Source organism: Neophocaena asiaeorientalis, unplaced genomic scaffold, assembly GCF_003031525.2.
Source record: "Neophocaena asiaeorientalis asiaeorientalis breed wild unplaced genomic scaffold, Neophocaena_asiaeorientalis_V1.1 scaffold648, whole genome shotgun sequence".
In the NCBI taxonomy this organism is placed as follows: Eukaryota; Metazoa; Chordata; class Mammalia; order Artiodactyla; family Phocoenidae; genus Neophocaena; species Neophocaena asiaeorientalis.
In genome coordinates, this window is record NW_020172781.1 from 4,316,025 (window position 1) to 4,343,957 (window position 27,933).

Below are 27,933 nucleotides of genomic sequence, written 5' to 3' on the forward strand. Positions count from 1 at the left end.
TACACTAGCCCAGACTGCTTCATGAAGGATCAAACAGTCTTTAAAGAACAGATAATCCATTTCTACTTAAGCCGTTATAAAGCACAGAGGAAGAAGGAAAGCCTCCATTGTCTTTATGAAGCAAATGTAACACTGATAGCAAAACCCAACAAAAACTGTTCCAAAAAAAGAAAACTAAAGACTATTCTCACTGATGAAATTGAGGCAGAACTCCTCAACAAAATATAAAATCCAATTCTATGGTATGTTATAATGTAATATTTATCGTGACCATGTGGGAACCAACCAGGAATGCAAGGATGGTTCAATATAAAGAAATCTATATCATTATTCATATTAACAGAACAAAGAAAAAACCCATATGATCAGTTTCACAGACGTTGAAAAGTCATTTGGTAAAGTTCAGATTCCATTCTTGATTTTTAAAGTTCTCAATAAAATAGGAATAGATGGACACTTATTTAACCTGATAAAATATCTGCCCCTAAACCAGCATTCTGTGTAATGAGGAAATCCTAGAAGTTTCTCAAGGGCAAAGACAAAGCAAGAATGTCTACTGTCACCACTATTATTTTTCACTGTGCCAGGGATAGTAGACAACACTAATAAATAAGACAAAGAAATCAAGGTATAAAACTTGCAAGGGGCTTCCCTGGTGGTGCAGTGGTTAAGAATCCGCCTGCCAATGTAGGGGACACAGGCTCGAGCCCCGGTCCAGGAAGATCCCACATGCCGCGGAGCAACTAAGCCCGTGCGCCACAACTACTGAGCCTGCACTCTAGAGCCCGTGAGCCACAACTGCTGAGCCCGTGTGCCACAACTACTGAAGCTCGTGCGCCTAGAGCCCGTGCTCCACAACGGGAGAAGCCATCGCAACGGGAAGCCCGTGTACCGTAACGAAGAGTAGCCCCCGCTCGCCGCAACTAGAGAGAGCCCACGTGCAGCAACGAAGACCCAAGGCAGCCAAAAATAAAAATAAATAAATTTATCAACAACAAAAAAATTAACTTTCCAGAGGAAGGAAACTTTAAAAATGTGTAAGATCTAAATGAAGAAAATACTAAAACATTCCTGAGGGACACAAAAGAAAGTCTGAACAAACAGAAAGGTATAGATCATGTTATTGGAGGGAAAGACATCATAAAAATGTCATTTCTTCCTGATTTATAAATTGCATGCAATCCCAGTAAAAACCCAAACAGGATTTTGTTCTTACCTAGATAAGTTGATTCTACAGTCCAGACAGAAAACTAATGGAACAGCCAAGGAATTTCTGCATAAGAGGATGGTGAATAACAAGCAAGAAGCACCGGCAAACATTAAAATGTTTTATACACATGCTTACAGCATGGATGAACCTTGAAACACTATGCAGAGAGAAAGAAGCCAGTCACAAAAGGCCACATACTGTATGAGTCCCTTCCTAGCAAAGTCCAAAACAGGGGAATCTATAGAGAAGGGAGGAGCCAGGGGGATGAGGGAGTGGGTAAGGGATTTCTTCTGAGGTGATAAAGATGCTCTAAAGTGAACTGTGGTGATGGATGTAAAGTTCTGTAAATACACTAAAACCACTGAACGGGTACACTTCAAATGGGTGGATTGTATGGTACGTGAATAATATCTCAATAAAGCCATTAAAAATGTTTAGATGTGTTATAATGCTACAACAATGAAAACAGTATTGCACTGATATTTGAATACACTTGCATCCATACCCCACACTTTGCACCAGATAAATTGTCAAATAATCAAAGATCGTATATTTTAAAAATTAAACCAGAGAAGAACTAGAAGAATCCCTGGGGACACCTTTTTTTTTTTATTTTTAAAAATAATCTCAGCATGAGAAAGGACATTCTAAGTATGACACAAAATCCAAAGGCCCTACTTCAAAAAACTCGTCCATGGCAGAATCAAAGACAAATGACAATTTGGGGGAAACATCTGCAACTCATATGACAGACAGAAGTCTAATTCCATCATATACAAAGAGCTCCTATAAATTAATAAGGACAAAACCCAATGAGAAAAATAGATCAAGAAGATGAATACATAAGTCAGTCAAACCACATCCATCAAAATTACAAAAGCACATACCTTCGACCCAGTATTTCTTCTTGTAGAAATTTATGCTGTAGTTTTATTCACACCTTTGTGACATACCCAGTGACAGAGTTTGTTGCTGCATTGCTTGTAATGGCAACAGGTTGGGTATGGTTCTTCTTAGGGGACTGGTCAAATAAATTATGGATCATCCGTGCTATGAAAAACTATATGGCAAAAGAATGAGGAAGCTCTTTAGAAGCTGACATATAGGATATACTGCTAAGTGAAAAAGTGAGGGGTAGGACAGTGGATAAAATATGTATATACACACATTTGCTGGGATGTGCATAAAACGTCTTCTGAGAGGACACACAACAGCGGGGAGAGGAGGAGTTTTATCTCTATACCCCTTTATTCCTTTTGAATACTGGATCACGGGAGTATATTACCATGTCTGAAGATAAAATACACATTAAAAAAGCAAACAGCAACAACGTAAACACTATGGTAAATGGCACCCACTCCTGCACTATAGGACAGAGGCAATAGGAAAGGGTGGGGACTGTGGTGAACCGGAGATGGGTGTCCCCTTTAAAGAGGCAATAGTTACATTCTAACCAATAGCTACAGGACAGGAACACAGGCTTATGTTACCAGATCCTCTGATTTGTGTTCAAGACACACTACATCCAGATTTTTATACAGATCTCCCCTTTTTTAAATGTGTCTAAATACTTGGGGGAAAAAAAAAACCCCAAACAACCTATGGTGGTTAAAATAATCAGATCAGAGGGTTTGGGAGCCCTGTCCTGGATGGTAAAGGAGGACAGACCCTTGGAGGTTACCAAGTCCAGCTCCCTAATGGCCCAGAGAGGGAAAAGACATGCCCAAGATCACCCAGCAATTCACGCCGCAAGCTGGGATCCCATTCAGGACTACAGTGAACTTCTGAACAACGTGGTGGTTAATTCAGGCATAACTTACAGTTGGCCCCGCGTATCCTCGGTTCCTCCATATCTGCGGATTCAACCAACCACGGACCCTGTAGTACTGTGCTATTCACTACCGAAAGAGATCCACCTATAAGTGGACCTGCACCGTTCAAACCTACATTGTTCGAGGGCCGGCTGTGTTTGCTTCCCCGTTATCCTCTCTGCTGATGCAGAGGGAGACAGACAGGACACACGGTCAGGCCACAGAAGAAGTGCTGGGGTCGGGGCCATGGTGCTGGTATTGGTCAGAGAAGGCTCCTGGGGAGGAGGTCACACCCAGTGGGAGTCAGCCAGACCAAGGGAGTGGGGAGGGACCCCAGGGAGGCAGCACAGCCTGGGCAAAGGCCTGGGAGAACACGGACGGTCCAAAGCAGGGTGGTGGTGGGCAGATGTGCCGGAGCGTGGACGGCTTTCCCCGCCTGGGAGCTGCCCTGCGAGGGCCCGAGGCGGGGAAAGCTTGGTGTGTCCAGGAGAGAGGCAGCCCCGTGGACTCGGGGTGGGCAGAGGAAGGGGTGGGGCTGGGGCCATAAGGAGGGCGTGTCACTCACACTTGCGCAGCTCCAGGCTCTTGGTCGGGCAGGCCAGGTGTTGGCCGGGGGCGTTCTGGGTCCTCTGCAGGCAGGCCAGCATGGCTGAGCTGGGGGCCCGCGGCGGGGGGGACGCGCTCTGCGGCAGGGGCCCTGTGAGGAGGGAGAGGAGGCGCTGGTCACCGGGGCTGCTCTGTGCCCACCTTCCCCCTCCCCGCCCAGCCCTGCTCACTGTGTGGGCCACCTCCTCCAGGGGGCTTCCCGACGCCCCCAGGCCTGCTCAGACCCTCTCCCCCTTCGTGTTCCCCCAGCAAGCCGTCCTTCCAAGGGTGGTGGCCTCCAGCTCTCTTGTAACCGCCTGCCGGCAAATCCGTACCAACCTCCCCGCCCCCAACCTTCAGCCTTGAGCTCATCAAGGGCAAAGACCCCATCTGGTCGTCTTGGGAACCAACATGGAAGGGTGCCCGGGAACAGCCAGTGGGCGAATGGGTGTCGCCACTTATTCAGGTGATGGTCTGCCCTCATCCCCGGCCTGGAGACTTCTCACAGCGCCCCTGGAGGGGAGATGCCCGGGATGGTGTCCCCGGGAGAATCAGAGGTGACCTGTGCTGAGCCCTGAGCCCAGGCCCCGAGGGCCATCAGGGCCCCCTGACCGAGTTCCCTACTCCGAGAGGAAAGGGCAGGGCCACCCAGGGCAGCTCAGCCAGGCTGGGGCGAGGTCCCCCATGGGCAGCAGCTCAGATGTGGCTCCACACAGGTCCACCTGTGCTCACTCACCCAGATTCACACAGAAACGAGCATCTTTATCTTCACAGAACCCACTTTTCCGAGAACCCGGAGCCCCCGAGGGGCAGGGTGACACAGCCTGCCCTGGATGGATGGGGAGAGGGTGGGAGGTCTCCTGCCAGGGTCAGGGTAAGGAGAAGGCGGGCTCAACCCTGGACACTACTGATGTCCACCCAGCCTGGGCGCCCCACGCCCACCCTGTCCTGCTCCCACACCACCGCCACTGCCAAGGCCTGAGCCACCAAGCTGGGCTGGGTTGAAAAAAGAAGCAAGTGGAGGGGAGGGTGTGTTGAAGGGGAAGAAAGAGAAGTTATTTAACACTAAACAGGTGTCTGGAGCCCTAAATTCTGCCGCTTTCTTCTAATAATGAAGTATTCATGAGGAAAAGCCTTTTTTCACTACTTTCTTAAGATACTAATTTCACAACAAGCTCCTTGTTACGGCGCAATTATTCCAATCTTGTATTTCCCCGAGACGGGTGCAGCCTCCTGTCTGTCCTGGACTCCCGGTAAATGAAAGACAATCACGTACCCACCTTTCATTATGCTCTATTTTACTTTCAGCAAAGGTAGCCTGAAAGAAATGATTTACTCTGAAAGGGACTTTTATTCAGTTTCAAAACCAATTTTCTCCTATTACTGTCTCAGAAAAAAAAAAAGAGAGAGAGAAAGTGGGGGTGGATGGGGGAGGGTCGGTGGTTCTCATGCGCCACGCGCCCAGTCGCCAGCCTTAATGCAGCGATGCAATGAAAGATCTGGTATCCACTTCCTGGCTTTGATTTCTGGTAATTTTAAAATATGCCATTACAATCAGGCAGAAATTATACAGTTTAAAAAGGGAATGAAGTAGGGCTATTGCAGGGATGAAAGCCCTTGACTGCGGGAACGAGGCGCCGCTCTCTGGGGACGCGGACAGCGGGAGCGGGCCATGCTGGGGCCCTTTGGGGCACACCCGTACACATGGGGGCAGCCGGCCCTCCTGGACACCTGGGGACACGTGGACATGCACCCCGGACATGCTCGCTGCATACGTTTTCCTGCAGGTGGGCACACCCCGTCATACCCTCGCCCACCCCGAATGACACGCTCCTCTGGCACCTCTCAGCACACGCGGGAAGTGCGCGGACACGCACAATCATGTGCCCACCTGGAAGGTAAGAGGCCTGTGGTGACCCTGGCAGCCCGGCCCCTCGCCCCTACTCCAGCCCAGAGCAGCAGCCACTTCTTGCTGCTCTGATGCAGGGGGTTAGGGGACAAAGGGGATAGCTGGAAAAGGCCAGCCAGCTGCAGGGCCCAAGCAAGCCCTCTCCCTCCACAGATGGGGAAACCCAGGCCAGAGGGAGGCAGCACCCTCCCCGGGGCCACCCAGCAGACAGTGACTGGGTGAACCTGCCCCCTCTCCACTGGGCTACACTGCTCCCCACAGGCTGGGGCAGCGCTGGGCCAGGAAGGAGGGAGGCCAGCCACCTGGCACACCGAGGAAACCTGGGCTGGAAGCCTGGAACCTCCCCTGCCCCAGTGCCTGCTGTGTGACCCCAGGGGAGCTACTGCCCCTCTCTGGCCTTGTAATAGCACTTCCATGATCCTTCCCAGGTCATTCTTCTCCAGGGTCCTGGCCAAGCCCAGCCCCACTTAGGGAGGTCCTCCCCACCTCTGGCCTTTCACCAGGTGCTGGGGGCCCAGAGGCCCAGCCCCTCTCCAGCGCCCCCCCTCCCCAGGGGCCATGCACCCCAGCATGCTTTTCAGCTGAAAAGGGCAGGCTGGGACTGCAGTGCTAATTGGCCCCTCTCAAGACCCCATCAGCTGCCCTCCCAGCAGGGCTCTGGTTTCCGAGTGCTCGGATGGTGGACGACCGGGCAGCTCTGGGAGCTGAGCGGCCACGTGGCCCAGCCCAGGGGACCACAGAGGATTCCCCAGAGGAGACGGTATCCACGTGAAGGCCTCAGCTCAGCTTTTCTGGTGCAGCCACCTGGATCATTTCATCCCTCACCACTGGAGGACCAGCAGCCTAAGAGGCTGTCTTCACTTGGAGAGGAGCAATTTCTCTCTCTACACCCCCAATCCCCCCAACCCACTGCCCATTCTCCCAGGAGCCTGTGCCTGCTGCTGGGGCAGGTGGGCGGCTCCAGCGTGGGACGTGGGCAGGGACCAGTTCGGTATCATCCACTTCATCTACAAACAAGACAAAACAGAGCCCTGTTTTTGGCCATAAACATTCTCTCTGGTCCCAGAGTAGAGCCTAACCTCCTTTACCTGGCCCTCAAGGCCGCTATGACCTGTCCTCCCCGCCTCCCACCCTCATCTCTCCTAGCTCCCTCCTAGAGCTCCCTCCAGCCTGGCAGCCTCCCACCTCCAAACCTTTGCCTGTGCTGGTCCCTCTGCCTACAGCACCGCCACCTGATCCATTTTAACTCAGACTCTGGCTCCCCTCCTCTGGGCATCCCCCCTCACAGCCCTAATCACACAGAGTTGTAATTGCCAATTTTCATGTCTGTCTTTCTCCACTGGACTGTGAGTTTCTCAGGGGCAAGGACCATGTCTTATTTGTCTCTTTCTCCCCAATGCCTGGCAAAGAGTAATCACTTTATAAATAGGTGTTGAATGAATGGCTAAATTAATGAATCAGTTATTGTCAGATGAAGTGATGGAGGCCCAGAGAAGCCAAGCGTCCTGCACAAGGTCACACAGCAAGCTTGGAGACAGGACTGGAGCAGGTGCCTAAAACACTCATGATCTTCCCATGACCCACCCCCCAGCCCCCCTGTTTGGCATCATCCCATCTGCAGAAAGCCGGCCCCTCAGAGCCCCCGCCCCAGCTCATTACTCCCCCAGCCAGGGACCATCCTGGGAGCGCTGCTCATTCTGAAACCCTATCAGTTAATCGGGCTGTTTATAAGCCCAAGGTCTTTTGTGACTTTAATAATAAAAAAGGGGGGGAGGGGGGAAATGTCGCAAGCCTCAACGATTAGAATGCTTCGGCACTGTCCCTACGTGGGGGCTGATAAGACGCCTTATCTCGGAAGCACCCCTAGGAAAAGGTCCCCTCCACCAGATAACGCCCCCAGCTGTCGATATGCCCTTTCATAGCTGAGGCTTTAGATAAAGAAAATGTGACAGGGGAGGGGAAAGAAAGGAAGGAACTTTCCAAGTCCGAGGAGGAACTGAGTCTGTGCTGCTCGCCTTGGCAGAACAATGCATAGCAGAAGGATGTCTAAAGGCTGTCTTTATTTTTATTAAAAGAACAGGGAATTGGGGCCTTTGGCCCTGCCCGCCTTTTGTCATCTCTCCCAGCCTGTCCGGCTGCAGAGGGTGTTGGGGAGCCACCCCCCACGCTGCCAGTGGGAACAGGGAGCTTGACAATTACAATACGCATGTTACTGTTAATAGCAGCGGTGCACATTGATTGAATGCTTCCTCTGTGCCACGCCCCGTGTGCATCCTGTCTGTTGTATCTCACAGCATCCTCCTAGCAGCTGCTGTGGTGGGTTCTGTTTTTAGCCCCATTTCACAGATTAGGAAATGGTCACAGAGAGCAGAAGTAATCTGCCCAAGGTCACACAGCTTTTGGATGGCAGAGCCTGAGGGTGTCAACACGGCTCCACACTGTATGGCCTCCAGCCCTGGCTCCAGAAGTAAAGTCCTGCTTCTCCCAGGTGCCCAAATCTTTGGTTCTACTCCGGGAGGGGCTGGGGTCACAGAGAGGGAGATGAGAGGAGGGAGAGGAGGAAGAGGGACTCTCAGGAATCCACCTACTCATCCCATAAACATTCATGGAGGACAACGCGAGAGGCCTGCAGAACAGTACAGAGGTGGCTAAAGCAAGGCCCTGCCTCCAGGAGGGAACTGTTTCGAGGCAGCTGTCATTTACCCAGCCATTCATTCACTCACTCATTCATTCAGGCAGCAAACACTCCCTGAGCATCTTTTGGGGGCCAGCCCCGTGCCATACGCTGGGAGTATGGAAATCGGTGAGAACATCCTGCCAAAACAGAATATCCAACCGGAAGTGACTGCCTACTCCCAAGGCCAGCCTGTTCAAAGTGGACTTCCCTGGCCTCTCCCTCCGGCCTCCGATATTGCTCTGAAGTGGCAGGTGGGCAGGACTTTCCCCCATGTATCCTGTAGGTCAGCAGTCTGCCCCTCACCAGACTGGGCTGGCCCTGGAGCACGTGGAATGCAGGGACATACTTGGGCTCCACAGCAGGAGGAGGCTGTGACCCTGTGAAGGCCATGAGCGGTGCCGCTGCCAGCCCCCGTCCTTCCCTCCTCCCTGGAGCTCCCTACTCTGGCCTCTGTGGCTCCACTCAAGGCCAAAGACCCGCTGCGGCTTGGAGGAGAAGGTCATGTGAGGCCTTCCCAGCGTCCAACGGGACTAGAGGTTCACAGTAGAGGGCCAGCCCCAGAGGCCTTAGGGTCGCACCTGCCGGGCAGGGGGCAAGCACCAGGGTTCTGATTGGCTAAGTGACCTTTAGGAAGCGACAGCCCTTCTCTGAGTCTCAGTTTCCCTTGCTGAAACCTGACGGGCAGTGGCCCAGCCGATCGTAGGAGGGCCTTTGAGGGGATGTTACCATGTGGTTTTCAAACACAATCCAGTGCACTACCTGTGTGCAAGACACAGGGCTGAGTCCACATAGGGTGGGTTCTAGATGTAGTCTGTTCTTGAGGGATTTGGAATGTTGAGTCAGGAAGCTGGTAAAACCCAGCATGTTAAGTGCTGAGTGGACAGCCGGGACTCTGAGTTCCCTAAAAACAGGCGAAGGAGAAGCGTGCTATTCCCAGGGCCTCACAACCTTCACGGGGGGGGGGCAGGAGTTTCCCCCCCCCCGCCCCCCAGTTCTCACCTCCACCCCCAGGGCTGCACTTGAAGCCTTGCTCTCCTCCACCCTGTCCTGGCCCCAGAGCCTGCCCCCAAATGCAGGGAAGAATTTGAAGTAGAGGCAGAAGGCCGAGGGCCTGGGGAGGGGAATGAGCATTGGATTGAGAGCCTGGAAGAGCTGGGTCGGACCCTGGCTGTGTGGCCCTGAGTACCGGCTCTCTTCTCTGGATGGGTCCCCACCACCAGGCCAGCACAATGCCTCAGAAAGCTCAGGGCCCCCTAAACCACAAGGGGCAGGGTTTGCCTGCCCTTGGCCAGGAGAGAAGGGTGGAGGGGCCCTTGCCCGAGAGTACCATAGGGAACCTGGGTGCACAACCCTTCCCCCACGATGGGTGGATCCACTGTCTGTCCTTCACTCCTGTCTCTATGGCTGTCGCTCACTCCATCTGCCTTCCTATCCTGACGCTTCCCTTCTTCCTCCCTGCTGTCTCCTTTCTCACTCCCTTCCTGACCCCACTCTCCCCTACCCCTTCCCCATCCAACCCGCCCCAACTCTCTCCACAAGGCAGCCAGAGTAGAAGCCCTCCCCCACCCCCTCCTGCCGCTCCCTCCCCCATTCCTGTTCCAAGCCCGAGCCCGAGGCCTTCCAGGGGACCCTGTTAATAATTAAATGTTAATCTAAAAAGCAATTTGAGCTGCAGCTAGGCAGATCTGGTTAGAGATTGCATTAGCATGGAGGAGGCAGGGTAATTTTCTTTAACCCCTCGCCTGATCTCTCAAGCCCAGGAATCTCCAAGTCACACTGGCACTGCTGATTAAACTGGCGCAGGGCTTGGCTGTGGATAAAGGGGCCTGTGAAGAGTGATTATTTCCCACTGCCATTTGGGCTGCAGCACCAGAAAGGGGAGTTTCACTTTCTTTTTTTTAAGGTTGGGGGAGGGGGAGGGCACTGGCCCCTTCCAGAGGAGGCCTCATCTACTGCCAAGTATTACCACTGCATCGATCCCCACCCCCAGAGTCCGGAGGTCTCTCTAAAATGCGAATCTGGCCACTGAGCAAAACCTGGCTCCCTCTGTTCCTAGGACAGAGATGCCAGCCTCCTGCCTGGGGGACAGCACCCCTCCGTTTAATCCTCACTCATAGTTTCTAGCACCTTGTCTGGGCCCTACCCTGGGCAGACCACTGGAGCCACAGATGCTGGTGGCTCTGGGCTGCAGGGGAGGCCAAAGAGTGAACCACCAGCCACGAGTTCTGGATGGCGGGCAGCAGAGTCCAGAGGCAGGCATCCCTGAAGACATGCCTCTCACCTGCACACTTGCAGGCCTTTGCCCATGCAGCCCCTTCTGCATGAAGCCCTTGAAATTCTACTCAGCATTCACCTGAAGCCCAGGTTCCTCAAAGGCTTCTTGGAGACACACGAGATGCCCGATAAATGTGTGATGAGTAACTGGAGTGCCCCGAGCGGCTCTCCCCGATCCCTTCTCCATGGGTTCACGGTGCCATGACCAGTGCTTGTGAACAACAGGCCCTCAGGAAACCCTCTCATGAAGGGAGGATGAGCGAGAGGCTGGCCCAGGGAGCTAGGGCAAGGCGGGGCTCAGGACGTATTCGACTGGGACACAGGGCTGCGGGCTGGGGTAGGCGGCGGTCCCCAGGCCGTTCAGCACCATGGCCAGCTCCCAGCACCGGCACCCTGGAAAAAGGGGCGGGGCGGAGCCTGGGAGCCTAGCTGTCGGTCGCCATGGGAACTACCTTGACGTGATCTGCCCTGGGCAGCACTCCAACCTACAGAGGTGACCACGTGACAAATTAAGCACCTACTATGTGCCAGGTCCTGTGCTAGATGCTGAGGCAGATGCCAGGAGAGGGGTCTGTGCGTCAGAGGGGCAATTACAAGGCAGGGTGACAAGTGTACCCTTGATGGAGCCACCCTACCTAGCTTGGGGGCTGTCAAGACAAAGGGACAGCCCCACTGCCTCATAAAGAGGGTGACAGTATTGTGTCCCAGGCTTCAGAGCCAGATGCCTGAGCTTTGTCTCTTAACTAAATCTCAGCTTTATCCATTAAGTCTGGCCTTGGGCAAATGCCTCCATCTCTCTGAGCCTCAGTTTCCTCGTCTGAAAAAGGAGTTAATTCCTTACCACAGCTTAGTACGAATAAAGTGCTAGGGTCACAGTAGTAACTCCCTAAGTGGTAGCCATTACTAGTATCATTTATGATTATTATCAACAGGTAAGTAGGAAACAGCCAAGCGAACAAGGCAAGGGGGAGCGGGTCCCAAGCAGAGCGCTACACAGACAAGCTTTTGGAGACCTGAAAGAAATCAGTGAGTATGGAGAACCTGAAGCAGCTCTGCGTTGCTGGAGAAGACCGAGAGCATCCTATCCTGGCCTGGCAGGGTCACCAGGACAGAGGGGACAGCAGCAAGGAGAGGCTAAGAGCAGGTGCTGGGTGCATGGGTAGGTGGGGGGCTCACAAAGGCTCAAAAGCCACCCCATCAGTGATGGGGTGAGATGGGCAGTCACTGCCACCAGCAGCAGACCTGGCTGGCTCTATCCCAGAGGCCCCCACCACAGTACCTAGGGAGTGAATGCGGGGCTCATTCGCATGAAAATGAACCTTCGGGAAGCCCTGGCTGGAGAGCAAAGCCCCCAAGTCTCAGAACCCCCTGGCCAGTTTCCCTGACAGCCTTCTTCTCTGAGAGCCAGCTCCCAAGGGGGGAAGTCTGGGGCGGGGTCCCATCCTACAAGTCATTTGTTCCTCTCCTAGTTCTGACCTTGGCTCTTCAATGACAAAGTGGCAGTCACCTTCCAGCAAAGGGGTGGGGTGGGGGTGGGGAGTGGGGCGTGCGGTGAAGCCGTAATCAATACCAAACGTCATCAGCGCTGTGATGCTACTACAGTGGGGGCCGGGGGGGAAACCCAGCAGAAAGGCCCAGCCCAGTATTTTTGGAGGAGGGCATGGACCCTTCCAAGAGGAGCAACACGTTACCCGATAACTCTAGGGATAAGAGGTCTGGAAGAAGAAACATTGTGTGCAAAGGGCATAGGTAAGGTCCACTGTAGAGCCAGGAAGGGCTGGATGCGCCCAGCCATCCTCCCCGCCTATCCAGGTCCCTACATCCACAGTTCAGGGTTAACCCAGCAACGGAGAAGGAGAAAATCTAATACTCAGAGCAATAATAGGAGCTCGTTTTTATTTTTAGTGTTCCCCATGGGCTCAGCACTTTACAGACATCACCTCATTTAACCCACCCCAGGCCTGGGAGAAGGAGAGAGATGATTACCGTGGTGTGTGTACCCGTGAGGAAACGGAGGCCTCAGGAGGGGGAGGGGCTGGAAGAGGTGAGCCTGGGCCAGACGGGCATGAGGTTTAGACCCTGGGGGCAGGGGAAGAACGATGGAAGATTGGGCCCTGGCAGGAACGGCCAGGAGTGCTTAGGAGAGAAAAGCCTCGGTGGGGGCGGCCGGTGAGGGCTAGTCTTTAAATCAAGGATCAACAGATGCTTCTGGGGGTCAGGCTGGGGCAGAAATCAGTAGAGCCTTCCAGGCAGGGGTGGGGGAACAGGGCAGGGCACTTGGGACCAATAAGAGCACAAGCATAAAAGTATTAACCCCTGAGAGGCAAACACCACTTCTGTGTGGGCCAGGTCTCCCCATTCTGCCCTTGCTATGAGCGAGGCTGGGGATGCAGTGTCCCTAAGCCCTTCTCTGGTAGGGGAGCTCCCTCTGTGTCATCTGGCCACAGGGCGCCATGATTTTAGTGCTGGGGCGCAGGGGCCAGACCACCTGGGTTCAAACCCCAGCTGGGCCAGAGCCTCCCCTACCTCTGGGGAGTTTGATTTTTCCTCTTTGTGCTTCTCTGCATTTATAATTTTTCTATGGTAAATATACCATTTCTGTTTTCTTAAAAATAACTTTTCGGAAGGGATTTCAACCACTGACCACCTGGACACAAAGCCGGGGTGCTTGTACATTCACTGACTTGACAGGGAGACAGCGGCCAACGAGGGTAGAGGTGGGCGGGGAGAGAGACAGGAGGAGGGGAAGGCATCAAAATCCAGGAGTGGAGAGACAGACAGATGGAAGCATATCGGGTCTAGCCCAGCTTCCAGCAGGTCCTGTGGACCACTCTTCTACAACAGGCCCCTGATGCCACCATGCGCCCCATCACCTGCAGGCCTCCACTCGGGCCCCTTCACTCCACACTCCACCCTGCAGGGGCCAGGCTGAGCTTTCCTATATGGAACTCACTGCCTTCCCCACTCAAAACTCCCCCGCTGGCCTCCAAGGCATTTCGAACAATGTCTTCTGTGGCCCTGCACGTACCCCGTCCTCACTCCTTGCCCAGTCTGTCACTGTCCCCTGGTGCACCTGGTCCTCTCACAGGCCAACCCTGGTCTCACCCCAGGGCTTCTGCAATTACAGTTTTGTCTCTACCTAAATACTCTAGATCCAGTGCTCTCCTATAGAAATATAATTTCATTATAAATTTTCTACTACCCACACGGGGAATTGTGTTTAATAATATATTTTATTTAATCCAATAGATCCAGAATAGTAGTACTTCAACATGGAAGCAGTATTCAAAAATTACTAATGCGGTATTTTATGACCTTCTTTCCATAGTAAGTTTTTGAAATCTGGGGTGGCTTTCACACGTAGAAGACATCTCGGTTCAGATGGGGTGGCACTCTCTGTGCCAGCTCCGTCCCCTCGTTCACACCTCAACTCAAACGTCACCTCCGCCAAGAGGCCCTCCTTGATCACTCGGTCTAAGCTGGCAACCCTCGGCCCCGGCCACTATCCTGTCACCACCGTAGTTCCTTCACTGTCATTACCACTCTGAAATGATCTTATTGAGGAATGGTTTAGCATCTACCTCCTGTACTGGAGCACGGACTCTGCTGTGTTTGCACACTGGGGCACACAGTAGGTACTCAGGGTGAGCAGGTGGCAGGGGGTGGAGGTGGCAGCCTGGGGCCCTCGTCTGCCTGCCTCATTCCAAATTCTACTCTCAGTGACGAGAGGCAGAGGCCTGTGTGTGTGTGCGCGCACGTGTGGGGGGGATGTGCACACACACACACGCACACATAAAGACCCCCCCCCTCCCCCCGCTTCTGAAAAGCGGGCCCAGAAGATGGGCCTCCTTTCAAAATCAGCCCGGCGCAGAAAAACGGCTGTGACAGCACAAAGCCGAGATTGAATCAGCGACGGGGCCGATCGCCTGGTGACGGTTACAAATGATCTGATGTGGAAAAGACGGGATCAGATGTGTGCAGAACAACGTCTGCTCCGGCCCCTACACGCCAGACAATGGGCTGCCGGGTGGGCAGGCGAGCGGGCAGGTGGCTCCAGAAGCCCAGGCCGGAACGTGCCGATCGGTGCGGGGCCCAGGCGAGACTTGGCCGTGTCCCCGCACCGACGCACGCGAGGTCTGATTGACCAGGACGGTCGTTCATGCCACGCCATACCAGACCCTCCCCAAGTGCCCTACACCTTGGAAGGATGGCCCCAGTGTGAGACCAAGTCCCCACCTCTGGGCAGCTGGTTGATGGCCAAATTTTTCTTGATCAGACTTGTCATTTCCAAACACTAAAAGAGAAATATTACTTTTGTCATAGGGGAGGAAAAAGAACTTTCTCCCTACTTCTTGTACCCCACCGGCCCCCAGCTTCTGCTCTCAGAGCCAGGGGCCATGCCCCCTCCACACACAGCCACCGAAGCGGCTCCCACCTACCCCCAAGGGGCGGGCAGGGCAGGGGTTTGAACCTCTGAGGGTGGAACTCCCTGGCTCTCAACCACCTCGTACTGAATGTCGTCTCACCTTGACCCTCTCCACAGCCCCCTGGGAGGAGGCTGGGTCCAGAGAGACTGCCTGGCTTGCCCAGGGGTGCACAGCCGGGAGGCAGCCGAGCCTGGGGCCTCACAGACCCAGCTCTAGCCTTCCCGCTCTGAGGCCAGGCACAAAGCAGATGCTCGATAAATCCGCACTGAACAGAGGATACACTGGGGCCTTTCTTTCCCGAACACTCCCTGCATGCCCGGGGCTCACAGCTCTCCTCTCCGGTCATCTGCCCTGGCCCCTGGGGTCTCTCCCCTCCTTGTTTCACTGCACAGTTTACCACTTCAATCCAACACACCCCTCTGCACGTCTGGAACACCCGGGACCCCAGAGAACCGAGCGGGTGTTTGTCAACGCAGGTGGGTGAGCGGCACGTCGGATGGGAGGCCACGCAAGCCCCATCCCAAGCTGTGTCCTGGAGGCGCGAGGGCTGGGAATCCTCTGGAAGAGGGGTAGGGCTGCTTCCTCACAGGTCTGAGCAAGGGGCTGCTTCAGCCGGCAGCGACCACATGCTGAAGCCACGTCCCAAGCTTGAGCCCATCCTGAGAGGTGTGGGCACAGCCATGCCTCCCATGCTCCCGGGGGACACAGGACAAGGGTTTGTCTGAGGCCAGCTGGTGGGGTGGGGGCATGAAGCTGCGTCTGCTGGACTCTCAGGCCTGTGGCAGGGCCATGCCAAGGGAGGGCTGGGATTCCAAGTGGGCACCCAATGTCCCACCAGCCACTGGGCCACCGCCCTCAGGGGGCCACCATGGCCCTGAGTGGTGGGCGTGACTGTAGGCCGAGGCTGATGCCAAATAACCTGAGGTCAATGAAGTTAACCCTCTACCACCACCACCAGGACGGCAGCCTGCTGGTCCTCCCTGTCCAGACCTGCCAGACACTGCCCCCTTCACCCCGGACCGGTGGCATCCAGGAAGGGCCAAACAGCACCGCAGCTAAAGCGCAAACCCAGAACTGCTGTGTTTGTACCCCAGCCCTGCCACTTACCAGTGGGACTCTCTTGAGTCTGAGTTCCTTGGGGCCTCAGTTTCTCCATCTGAAAAATGGGGCTAGAAACCTCCCCTCCCTTACCCAGTCATGGTGAGGACTAAGCCGGGTGATCAAGTACTGTCACTCGATCGGGGGCAGAGGCTACTCTGTTGTCCTCTTAGCAACTTCAAATCCACTGCCCACTAGGTGCCCACCGTGCTGGCGATGTCCATCCTCAGTTTTCACCATCATGGACCAGAGATGAACGCAAGGGGCTTGCGGAGGTGAAGGGATTTGTCTGTGGTCCTGCAGGGCAGGGGGAGGGGGCTGGGGAGGCGTCTGCAGCCCTGGCCTGGGGACCCTTGAGCCCCAAGATCTTAAGCCCCAAGTCCTTCCAGCACAGTTTCTCCTTCAACTCCCAGGGCCAAGCCCCAGAGATGCCCAGGTGGCGGTGGGAGCGAGGGGATGGCTCCAGTCACAGAGCCTTGCCTGAGCACCAGCTGTGCGCCAGGCTGCAAGGACCTGAAGAAGAATCAGACACAGCAGGGAGGATCAGGCGCACACCCTGCAATCCCAACCCTGGGTCAGACGGAGCTTCGGGGGAGCCCGCAGGAGAGGGCTCATTCCCAGGACGAGCAGCTTCCCAGCAGGGAGGGCCCCTGAGTCCCTTGACTGCGTGCTCCGGGGGCAAGGGCAGCGCCTGGCTCGGAGCCCAAAGGCCCCCAACAGGGGCTCCTCTGACAAGCCAGGCCTTGGAGGGCCAACTGAACGGTGTGGGGCTGGGAGGGACCCCACCCCGTGGGCAGGTGCCAGAGGTAGTACTTTGCAGTCATTCACCTACCGAATCTCCTAACCTCCCTGCGAAAGGGACCATTATCATCCCAGTCTTCCAGGAGGGGAAACTGAGGCACAGAGAGGGCCAAGTCACTTGCCCAAAGCCATCCAGTGAGGGACTGACGGATCAGGGATCTGAACTCATCTCCACGTGGCTCTGCGATCCTGACCACCACACCCACACAGCCCTCGGAACGAGACAGCGTGCTGGGCAGGGGTGGGCAAGGGCTCCAGGGCTGATCACTCTAGGTTCAAACCCCAGCTCTTCCTCTCCAGCTGTGCAGCCTTGGGCAGGTCAACTAACCTCCACGTGCTTCAGCTTCCCCATTTGAAGAAAGGGGTTCAGATCAGTGAGGCTGAATTTTGGCGTACGATGAATTTCATGCATTTATTAAATTGGAAAAGAAAACAAAAAAGTGAAGAACGTAAAAGCCAGTGGACTTAAGACAGTGCCCAGCCAGGTGTGGGGACAGTCAGGTCGCTGGGCCTAGGGCACATTTTGGCCCTGGGCCGTGGGCTCAGCCCGGCCCGGCCCAGCCCTGCCAGGTGGGTGCCAGACCTGGGGAGGGGTGGCAGCGGTGTCTCCCAGCCTTGCCGGGGCATGCGCCAGCACGTGCGTGTGCGCGGCTGTGTGTGTTGCTGCGGCAGTTTCTATGCAAACATGTTAATTTGTTTTCATTTTGTGTTTTTTTTTTCTCTCGCAGGATAATTGGGTGAGTTTGAAGTCTTGGCGAGGCTGCTGATTATAGCTGTTTGGGTGGTGCCCTCGTGGGGCTCGGGCCCTGCCTCCTGCCTCTGGCAGTGAAGGCGGTGGCTGGGGGTGCCCTCAGGGGTACGTGGAGCTGCCACTGGGTTCTGGGGACTCTTGTTGGCCGGGGATGGGGAAGGCAAGACATCCTGGGAGCCCCATCATTCCCGCAACCCAGACAACACCACATCAGTGAAGGGTACAAATCCTGCCCACAGACATCTTTTCTGTGTTCTGTTTGTTGAAGTAAAAAGAAATTGTGACACGGTTGCCAGTATTGAAAAGCAAAGAACTAAAATTCCATCTAAAATTCTCATTGTCTGGTTTCTCTTGAAAACAAACTAGAGCTGGCAGCTCTGGAGCCCACGTTCCCACGAGGCCCAGTGGCAGCTGCTTTGTTCATTGTGTCACCTGGTTGGCCAATGTGGGTACCTGAGTTTTCCACCCGGGAGCAGGGCACAGGCTTTGGGATCGGATGGTCCAAGCCTCCAACAGAGGCTCCGCCCACAGAAGCTGTGTGACCTCAGCCGGCATCTGTCTTCCTGAGCCTCCTGTCTCATCTGTAAACCCCTGCCTCGCCCTGGGAGGATTAAACCGAGATGGCCGAGCTTTCAGGAGCATAGTAAGGGCTTGGAAGTGTTGGTTCCCTTGGGTAGAGGAGGGAGAGCTGGGGTGGGACCTGCCTGCTCCTCGGATGTCCTGCACTTGACCCCATCCCCAGACATGCAGCCTTGTCACTGATCTGTTTGTATCTGTTTCTTCCACTAGGCTGGCTAGGCAGGGACTTGGTCCTGATGGCCAGGGCTGCATCTTTGTTTAGACTTCACTGAAGGCCTACTACATGCCACACTGTGGACGGAGAGTTTGGAGAAAGAGGCTTGGGGCTGTGGCATTGGTGAGCAGGGTACAGGCCCAGAGGAGGGACTTGGAGCCCTTTAGGGAAGAGGAGAGTTGGAGTCACCCCGAAGAGAAGGCATGAGTGTGCCCGCATGAGCGTGGGGTGGGGAAGGCGCTCCCGGTGGGAGCCCCGGCCTCAGCAAAGGCACAGAGCAGGGAACGACCTGGTGGATGCAAGCTGGTCCCAGGTTGCTGGACTATGCCAGGGGAAGCCAAGTGGCCTTTGGGGGCTTCCTGTGGGTGGTTCTGGGCCTCCCACAGGGCTGGAATCACAGACGGGACTTGGTCAGGGGCTGCAGGCCAGGTGGGGGTCAGAAAAACACTAAGAGCTGGGCTTTCTGAGAAGCTACCTTCCCTGTGTTCCTGGGCTCCTTAGGGCCCTGGGACCCTGGACAAGCCACTTCAGCTATCTGAGCCTCAGTCTGCTTACCTGCAAAATGGGGCTATGGCAGGGACACAGTGAGCCAATCCCTGCCATGTGCTTTTGCTCCTAAGAGTTACCCTCACATCCCTGCCACCCACCCACCGCCTTGTCCTCTCACCTCTCCCAGGAGGTGGTAGGGGTGCCGGGAAACCCCAGGCCACGTTTGTGCAGCCTGAGTACATGCAGGCACTGAGCTTGGCACATTACCTGTCCCCTGGCCCAGCAACCCTGATGCTCCCAGGGGTGGATTCTATTTCATTCTCATTTTTAAGCCAAGGGGATCAAAGCTCAGAGAAGGTTTAATGGGTAGGGCAGCCCTCAACAGGTCCCGGGCTTGGTCTCCACTAAAGCTGCAGCTGCTAGCCCAGAGCCTGGCCAGGATGGGGATGGAATGGACGCCTGGTACCCTGTTGCCCAGGCAACAGAGACAGCCAGCAGCCTTCCTCAGGCCACCCTGGCAACTGAAGCGGCACCTCAAATTGCAGCTCTGGGTCTGGGCCCAAAAGGCAACTCCATGGAAAGAAAAGGCTTTGAAGTCGGCCAAATCCTGGCCCCAGGACCAGCTGTGTGACTATGACAAGTGGCCTGTCCTGAGCCTCAGTGTCTTCACCTGTAAGTGGGACTATTGCCCTTGACCTGCAGGGATGGTGGAGTGTCTGGCCCAGTGCTGGCGCACAGTAGGCCCACGGCAAACCAGGTTAATGGCTGCCCTTGGCTCCTCTAGCAGCCGGGGCCCCCAGAAAACAAGAGGCAGGCAAATAATGGTGGAAGGAGGTGGCAGGGAGAAGATGACAGGCTCCCTGGCCAGTCCCTTGGGGATGGCGGCAGGCCTCTGTGGAGGATTCAGGCCTCCCCGGTCACACAGGGTGGCAGCTGGCAGCACCCCCTCCCCCACTGAGCACCACACAAAGGAGCCTCTATTCCTGCTCTGAGCATTTGTCCCTGGCCGGCTGGGCTGCACCGCCTCTCCCCACTCCACTGGCTGCCCCGCCTGGCCCAAGCCTGCCCAAGCCTACACAAAGGCCGGTGTGTCCCTGCCGAGCCAGCCTGGCCTCAGAAGACCCCATCCACAGAGCGCTAGAGAGCTCAAAAGGGTCCTGGGGAGGGTTCGCAGAGTTGGCCAGGCCTCACATCCAGGCCACTGATGGGGAGGGGGCTGGAAAGGCATGAGAAGGGCTTTGGAGTGGCTAAACCTGAATCTGGCTCCAGCTTCCCCACCTCCTAGCTCTGCAGCCCTAGATCAGTTTGGACCTCAGTTTTCTCATCTGTACAATGGAGGCAATGATGACAACCTGCCCAACTTTCTGGGCAGTGGAGGGTTTGGTTAGGTATACGGGCCTGGCATGCAGTTAGCACCCAGCACCTCCGAGGCAGGTCAGAGGCAACTGCGGGAGGGGCGGCAGGCAGCATCCCCCTATAGCCCACTCCCCTCACTACCTCCATCCAGCAAGGTCTACGTCTTTTGGTGCTGTCCCTCAGGCCTGGGCCTGAGCCCCTTACTACCCCTGGCCCATCTGCAGGCAGTGGGACGACAACAGCTACTGTTTATGAAAACACCTACTGTGTGCTGGGACTTTTAGCTCCATCATCTCCTTCTGACCCTACAGTTACCCTGGGAGGGCACAGCAGGGTGGGCTCTGGAGTCCAGCAATCCTGGCTCCACCACTTCTGGCTGTGAGACTCCGGGCCTCACACTCCCTGTTGCTAAGAAGAGCAGCCCGCCCTCAAAGGGTCCATGTAACAACTAAATGAGAAAAAGCCTACTTCATGCCTGCAGCCCGGAGCTTGGTCCCAGCCAGCCTGAAATCCTGACCTACTGGGCTATGACCCCCCCAACTCACAGGTGGGGAAACTGAGGCCCGGCTGGCAAGTGGCACAGGGCCTGGCATGCAGGGGGAGAGCAATAAACCTGATAGATCATTCTAGGAGATGGGATTCAAAGCCAAAGTCTGGTGAACACTGAGCCCCTCTTTTCTCCTTGAGGATTTTGCAGACGTATTTTAGGTGTTTTTTTGTTTTTTTTTTTTCTTATTTCACAGTCACCCTCAGCCTGTGAAGGGTATGGCTGGAGACCCGGGCCGGGCGCCTGACCCATCTCCCTGGCTGACCCCCAGGAGCCCTCATCCTGCCAACACAAAGTCCCCCTTTCTCCCTTCCATGGGCACGGGGCGGCCAAGTGAACAGCAGAATCCCAAGTAATTAAGCCGGCGTGCACCATCCGGGCGCCCGGGAACACTGTGGAGTTTCCCTTTTATGTTTATAGCAATTGTATGAAAATGTGCAACACGGAGCGGCACCAGCTGACAAATGAGATGAAACAGACAGGATTCCGGGCCGGCTTTTTTCCGGCCCTGATTGGCATTAATTGTGAGCGTTTACAAAGCACAACTCGGCGCCTGACATTTGCTTCAAGCGAACGTTTCCTTCTAATAGTTCTAATGATTACAACGGGAGCTGGTGATCACTGCCAGGTGGGGAATGGGCTGCCTGGTGTCTGCCCTGGGCTCCTGCCAGGGGCCTGGCTGGCCTGTGCTTGCCCGGGTCCCAGGGGTCCCCTTTTCCCCCGCTACCTGTTGCAGGAGGGCTGCCCCAAGTACCGGGCCTCAGGCACCAGGACCCCAGCATGCGGCCTGGAGCTGCCAGTTGGTGAAGTTGATGGGGAAACCCACTGGCACAGGGATCCTGGTGCAGACCTGGGGGAGCTGGAGGGCAGGGGAGGAGGGAGGAGCAGCACACTTGGCTGGCCTGGCTCCGAGGCTGGAGGGGCTGAGTTTCCTCAGTTTACAAGGGACTAGGAAGGACCCCACAAACGCTGCCTGCTGTTTCCTTGCCGTGTGACCTTGGCTGAATCCCTTCCCCACTCTGGGACTAACCTTCCTCACCTACAATGTGAGGGCGAGGAACATGGTCAGTTCAGAGTTCCGGTCCCAACTCGGGCCTCTTTCCAGCTGCATGACCTTGGGAGAGGCCCTGGCTCTCTCTGGGCCTCAGTTTTCCCCATCAGTAGAATGGAACTCATAATCCCCACAGTTTGCAGAGTGGTTTCTAGACTCCAATAGAAAGGGTGTAAAAACCCTGAGTTTCTGGCTGGCCTGGAGCCTGTGTCTCATTCCCTCCCCAGAGAGTCCTCCAAATACTTCACTCACTCATGCATGCATTCATTCACTCACTGACTTATTCATTCAATAAACATCGAGTGTCCTGATTAGGAACCTGGGAAGACATCAGTGAACAAAGACCCTCACTTGGGGAAGAGATATGACAGACAGATAACAGAGGCTTTTCACATGCAGTATCGCATCTAGTTCTTATCCCCATTTTACAGAGGAAAAAACTGAGGCATGGAGGGGAAAAAAACAACAGTCTGACATCCCCCAGCTGGGATGAGGCGGTGCGGCAATAGAACCCTAGCAGGCTGCCCCAGAGGTGAGCGCTCTCAGATGACCAGCCCACTCAGCCCTTCCTGAGGTCCCAAGGAGCGCTGACCCCATGGACAGGGCTCATCTGCCCAGCCGGGCTGGGCACCATGCCAGGTGGCCAGGGCCAATGGGAAGAGCAGAGTCTGTGAGGCCTGGGCAGCCTGGGGGAAATGAATTCCTGGGGCTGCATTTCCTGGGCTAGAAACGGAAGAAGAGGCGCCTCGTTCCAGGAGCCCCACTCGTGCCCACACTTGCATCGATACTGCACAATGCCCATTCCATGCCAAGAAAGAACAGCAGATACTTGGGCAGCTCCATGGCATGTGCAAAGGCCCGGAGCCCAGAGAAAACCCAGTGGGTTCAGGAACTCCTGGCAGTTTGCTGAGGCCAAAAAAGCCTCGTCTCAGCAGTCAGGCCCCACGGGGCCTGCTCAACCCTGCCCCGCCTAGCCCCCTGACTTTGCCGGGCCCACACTAAAGGAAGCCCCCAGGGTGGATCCCAGCTCCATGCTTGGCTCCGGCCAGAAAAACCCTGGCAAATGTTTCTTTTGGAGTCAGTTTGGGGGGATGGGGCAGGGAGAAACGTTTTTTCTTTTTTATGGGAATTTTTTTTTCCCTTTTGCATATGGTGGCACAGATGGGCCCATGATCCATAAAAACTGTTTGCAATTAAACTCCCACTTTGCATGGCTGGATTGTCAGTTGTGTGAGCCACAAGCACGGGGCTCCACGCTGACGGGGAGACGGGACTTGGGGCAGGGCGGGGCCACATTCTGCAGGACGGTTGGAGGCCCACAAACCTGCTCTGGGCTTGTGGCCCAAGATGATGGTGTGTTGAGACAGCCACGCCAGCTCCCTCTCTGGGCATCCCCCAGCCCTCGCCAGGAGTCGGAGTATGGCCAGGCAGCTGGGGTGGGGCTTGGCAGGGCTCCCCTACCCAGCGGAGACTTGGCCAGTGCTGGGTGCCCCGGCTGTGTGGGTAATGGGGGGGGGGGAGGAGGGCTGGGACCCAGGACAGGCAGGAGTGTGGTCGGACAGCACGAGCCATAATGGGGGTCCAGCGGGCAGAGTGCAATGCCAGGTTCAAGGCTGAGGAGCCAGAACCTCTGGCCCAGTTGGCAGAAAGGATATCAGGTGGTGCCAAGAAGAGCTGCCGAGGGCCAGAACTGGCTCCTTCCTCATCCCCCAGGGGAACTGGCAAAGCCTCTTTGTACCTCTTCGAAGCAGGTAGGGAAATCGAGGCAGTCACTAAGAATATCTCAAGGGCCTGGGCTTCCCCTTGCCACACCAAGGGACCCTCTGCATTTGGAGCCATTTCCAAGGGCTTCCAAAGTGGAGGTGAGGGGCCTGCACCCCTTCCACTAGTCCTGGCCTCAAAATGCCACCCCAGCTGCCACACTGGCATGCCTGCTTAATTTGGGTTAATAAATGCATCATTTGGCTTTGGGAAATCCCACGTTCACTAATAATTGTTCCCCGATGAAAAGAAATAAGGCCCCGATACCCCCTTTCCCCTCACCCCCTCCAAGCTGGGAAAGAAAAGTCATAAAAATAGCTTGTTATCTCACCTACTGAGGCCCCGACTGGATGTTACTGCTAATTGGGTATAACATCCTTGTCTTGTTCTCTTAGAAGCTAAATCAAGAAAGCGCCACTGCTGTGAACTAATTATATCTCCGGCCTGCAGCCTGCAGCTTGTCTCTCCCTTTATTGAGTTAAAAAATGGTCACGAACCTTCATCTTTTATCCCCACCAAGCGCTGGGTCCAGGCTGCCTGCCACGCCTGGTGGTGAGGAGGGCGGACAGCCCTGTGGAAAGGTCTATGAGGGCTTTGGAGACACGCAGCAGGGTTGGGGAAGGTGGGAAGTCCCTGCCCCAGGTACCTGCCTGGTTCCCTCCCCCAGCCCTCACCCCCAGGCCTGGTGTTCAACTTTTCCTGGAGAGAGAGACTGGCCTCTCTCCTCCTTGCAGCTGGGCCCACAGGGACACCAGGAGCGTTTCAACCCGGTAAGCATTTTCATTCATTGATTCATTCAACAAACATTTCTTGGATGCCTACCTACTATGTGCCAGGCAAGGTTCTAGGCTAAAGCCTCCAGTAGACCAGAGGTAGCCCCAAGCACCAGCTGACCTCACCCTGGGTTCATGGAGGCGCTGAATAAATACACTTAGACAAGATTGGATCATTCCTGTGCTCCAAGATCTGCCATAGTTCCCTACTACGGGAGGGCAAAGTCTAAATGCCAAGACCACCACAGTCTCCTCCACAGCCCTGTCCCCCACAACATTCCAGCCACATCCAGCCATACACTAGTCCCTCAACCTAAACACTCTTCTTGCCTGTGGCCTCTGAGCTGCTTCTCATGCTGTTCCCTTCACCTAAAAGGACCCCCTTCCCTTTCCCAGAAGGCCCAGCTCCGCCTGTCAGAAGTCCACCAGCCTTTAAGGCCTTGCCCTTTAATGACACCTCCTCCAGGAAGGCTGCCCGGTCTGTCCCAGGCTGTGGACTTCAAGACCTGGATTTGAATGCCAGCTCAGCCACTGAGTAAGTATGTAACCGTGCTCTGCTTAATGGCTCTTAGCCTCAGTTTCCACATCTCTAAAATGGGTTAAGACTTCTTCCTAGGAGTGCTGAGAGGCACACTGCAGGTGCTCTGGGGAATGATGAATGAGAGGGTGCCCAGGAAGGACCTGGCTCTCAGGAAGAGCTCAAAAAATGCTATTATTATTATCCAGACTGAAAGCAACTGCAATCTGCTTACAGCACTCCATGCGGAGCATGTGATGGGCTGTGCAACTCTGGGAGTTGGAGGAAGGTAACAGACTCTCACACCTCAACAGTCTTCATGGCTGAAGAACAACCCATATCCTCAGAGGAGACTCCCCAGAAATCACCTCGCTCTGGTACCCTGGTCCTCTGAACCGTACAAAGATGGGCTAAAGGGACCCCTGAGCTTATTGAGGCCAGGCAGGCAAGCAGGCTTCAGCACATAGGCCCCACTGATTGACTGGTGCCACCTGCCCAGAGCCCTCCCTGGCAAGAACCCAAGGTCAGGGGAAGAACTCAGCGGGGGAAGAGGGCAGCAACTGACTGGCAATGTCTGCCAAGGGCACAGCAGAGTAGAGCAAGCCAGACCTGCCACGGATTTGCTATCCTTGACATCTTACAAAGGACACGGCTGAGGCCAGGCTAGAGTGGAGGGTGAATTGCTCAAGGTCGTGAGCTCATGAAAGCAACAGCCGGCCCAGAACTGGTCCCCTTAGCTCCTGCCCAGGGATCCTCCTGTGACAGCCCAGCACCCTCACAGGCAGAGGACAGGCAAAAGCTTGTGTGGATCACAAAGGGGATTCTGCTGACCTGCCATGTGGCCCTGGGCTGAGCCTCAGTTTCACCATTTACACAACAGGGACAAAACCTTGCTGAGCCTCAGTTTCTCCATTTACAAACAGGGACAAAAACACCCTTCCCAGAACCACATGAGGATGTGGTTGCCGAAGCGGAAAGCTCTGTCTGGTACACAGCAGACACCAGCCGTGTCCTGTGATTCCCATAATAGGTGATGGTGTTTAGACAGAAGCCCCCAAAGCTAGCAATAGAAAGTGCCTCCTCCTCCAGGGAGCCCTCCCTGAATACTACAGCTCGAAGTAGTCATTTCCACCTCTGATTTCCTAGCATGCTTTTGAAAGACTGGGGGCCCCAGAGGGCAGGGGCCATATCTGGCTTGTTCATTGCTGTCACCCCGCCTCTGGCACAGTGCCTGCACACTGTGAATTCCTATATTGTGGCGACCTACCCACTATACTGTGATGGTGTGTCTAAAGCCTCACCACCTCTCGAGGCAACTGGGCTTGTTCATCTTTGCATCCCCAGCTTCTGGCAGGGAGCCTAGCACAGAGCGGTGAATCTCCCGGAATGAACGGATGAATAAAGAGCAAAAATAGCAGTTCCTGTTTACTGCCCGCTTGCTGTCGGTTCCTGCCAAGCCTCACAGCTGCCCTCCGAAGTGGACCTCTGGCCCATCTGACAGATGAGGAGACTGAGGTCACGCAGATGCTGAGGGGCAAAGCCAAGCCCCCAGTTCAGGCCTGGGGACTGCAGGCCAGGAGGCTCTGCCACCTCTGCCTCTCCCAGTGCCAAGCTCAGGCCTGGAACCTGCGGGGCAGCTGCCCCTGCCTTGGCAGCGAACCCTGGAGCAGACAGCTGGTGGCTGGACCTCCCTCCTCCTCCCCCTCCTCGGCCCCCTGCCCCACAGACTCTAGGTCAGTAAGTTCTGAGTCATTAAGTCCCCATCCTCAGGAACCTGTTCACAGCCAGCCTCGGCCTTACCCCCTGACCTCCCAGGCCTTTGTCCCCTGTGCCCTCTGCACAATGGCAGGGGCTCCCAGGGCCCCAAACAGCTGCTGTGGCCAGGATGCTGGTTTGTTGTGAGGCCAGGATGACTGGCTGGGTCCTGGGCCTGAGCCCACCTAGCTCTGAAAGGCTCAGTCAAGCTCCCCCAAGCACTCCGCACACTCAAGCTCATCCCACCCACAAGCCTGTGAGAAAACTGCTATTACGCCCTTGAACAGATGAGGCAAGTGAGGCCCAGAGAGGCAAAGTGACTTGTCTCAGGACACACAGCCAGCGAGAATGGAGCCAAGGTTCATCCCAGTCTGCAACGCCCAAGCCCCTACAGAGGCTGCCAGACTGGCCTACGGGCACCCAGATCATATTGCACCCCTCCCTGCCAGACACCTTCACTGGCTTCTGGCTGCTCTTCCCCTGGACAAGTCAGGTACTTAGCGCAACACTCCTAGCTTAACTGCACATCCTCCTAGCTTAACTCCCTTTTACCTCCGCCCTCTTATAAGCTCCCCCTGCCCCTTTGGTCATGCCCCTGGGTTCTCAAACTCCCTCCTAGTGACATCCCCATTCACTCCATACTGGGCAGATCCACCCAGTCCTCAGGGCCCAGAGCAAAAGCCTCCTCTGCAGGAAGCCCTCCATGACCAGCTGTAGTCTTCGCCTCCTCAGTGTCTCTCCTCCAGCCCTGCTCTGGCTCTGTCTATAACTCGAGTCAGTTGCAGACTCATCTTACTCCCCACGTAGGCTGCAGGCCATCTGATTCCTTAGAGCTTTGTCACCCAGACAGTGGCCAGCAGGGTGCCCTCAACCCAGGCTGATGCCCATTGTTTACCAAATGGAAACACAAAGGGGTGAGGGAGAGGGGAGCTGGAACCCATGCCTGCCCTTTCACCCTTCTCACTGCCCACGCTGCACCCCTATTTCTGGCCATCAGCAGACCTCACACTTCTGCCCCTCCCTGGCTGTGTGACCTTGGGTAGTAATGTAGTCTCTCTGTGCCCCTGTTTCCTCCCTGGTCAAATGGGGGTAGTAACAGCATTTGCATTTCTTAGGGCTATGACATAAACCCTGGGAGGTATCAGACAGGAATGATTACTATTATTATGTCTGTCTACACCCCACTCCAGTGGCCAGCGCGTGAATTTAGGGTCAGAGAGACTTAGGTCCCGACTGACCACTTATTGGGTGTATAATTCTGGGCAGGTGGCTCATCCCCAGGACCTCTATTTTTCCCATCTCTAAAATGGTACTAACTCCGCCCCTAGGAATGCAACCCGCCCACCCC

General features: G+C 55.3%; 2 protein-coding genes across 4 annotated transcripts in view; one reads left to right on the forward strand and one right to left on the reverse strand.

The window, feature by feature from the left end:
- Window positions 1-5,462, forward strand: part of TRPV4 (transient receptor potential cation channel subfamily V member 4) — a 75,793-nt gene extending 70,331 nt beyond the window's left edge. For 2 of the 3 annotated variants that reach the window (XM_024741486.1, XM_024741488.1), the window contains one exon: window positions 1,221-1,625. In XM_024741486.1, the coding sequence (XP_024597254.1) occupies window positions 1,221-1,229 (9 nt within the window). In that variant the 3' untranslated portion in view covers window positions 1,230-1,625. Of the gene's footprint in view, window positions 1-1,220; window positions 1,626-5,393 lie in introns of those variants that run through there. The other variant, XM_024741485.1, reaches the window with a different exon arrangement.
- The window catches only part of FAM222A (family with sequence similarity 222 member A), a 56,408-nt gene that overhangs the window by 24,010 nt on the left and 4,465 nt on the right, over window positions 1-27,933 (reverse strand). The window contains exon 2 of the mRNA XM_024741490.1: window positions 3,587-3,718. Coding sequence (XP_024597258.1) covers window positions 3,587-3,668 — 82 coding nt within the window. The 5' untranslated portion in view covers window positions 3,669-3,718. The remainder of the gene's footprint in view (window positions 1-3,586; window positions 3,719-27,933) is intronic.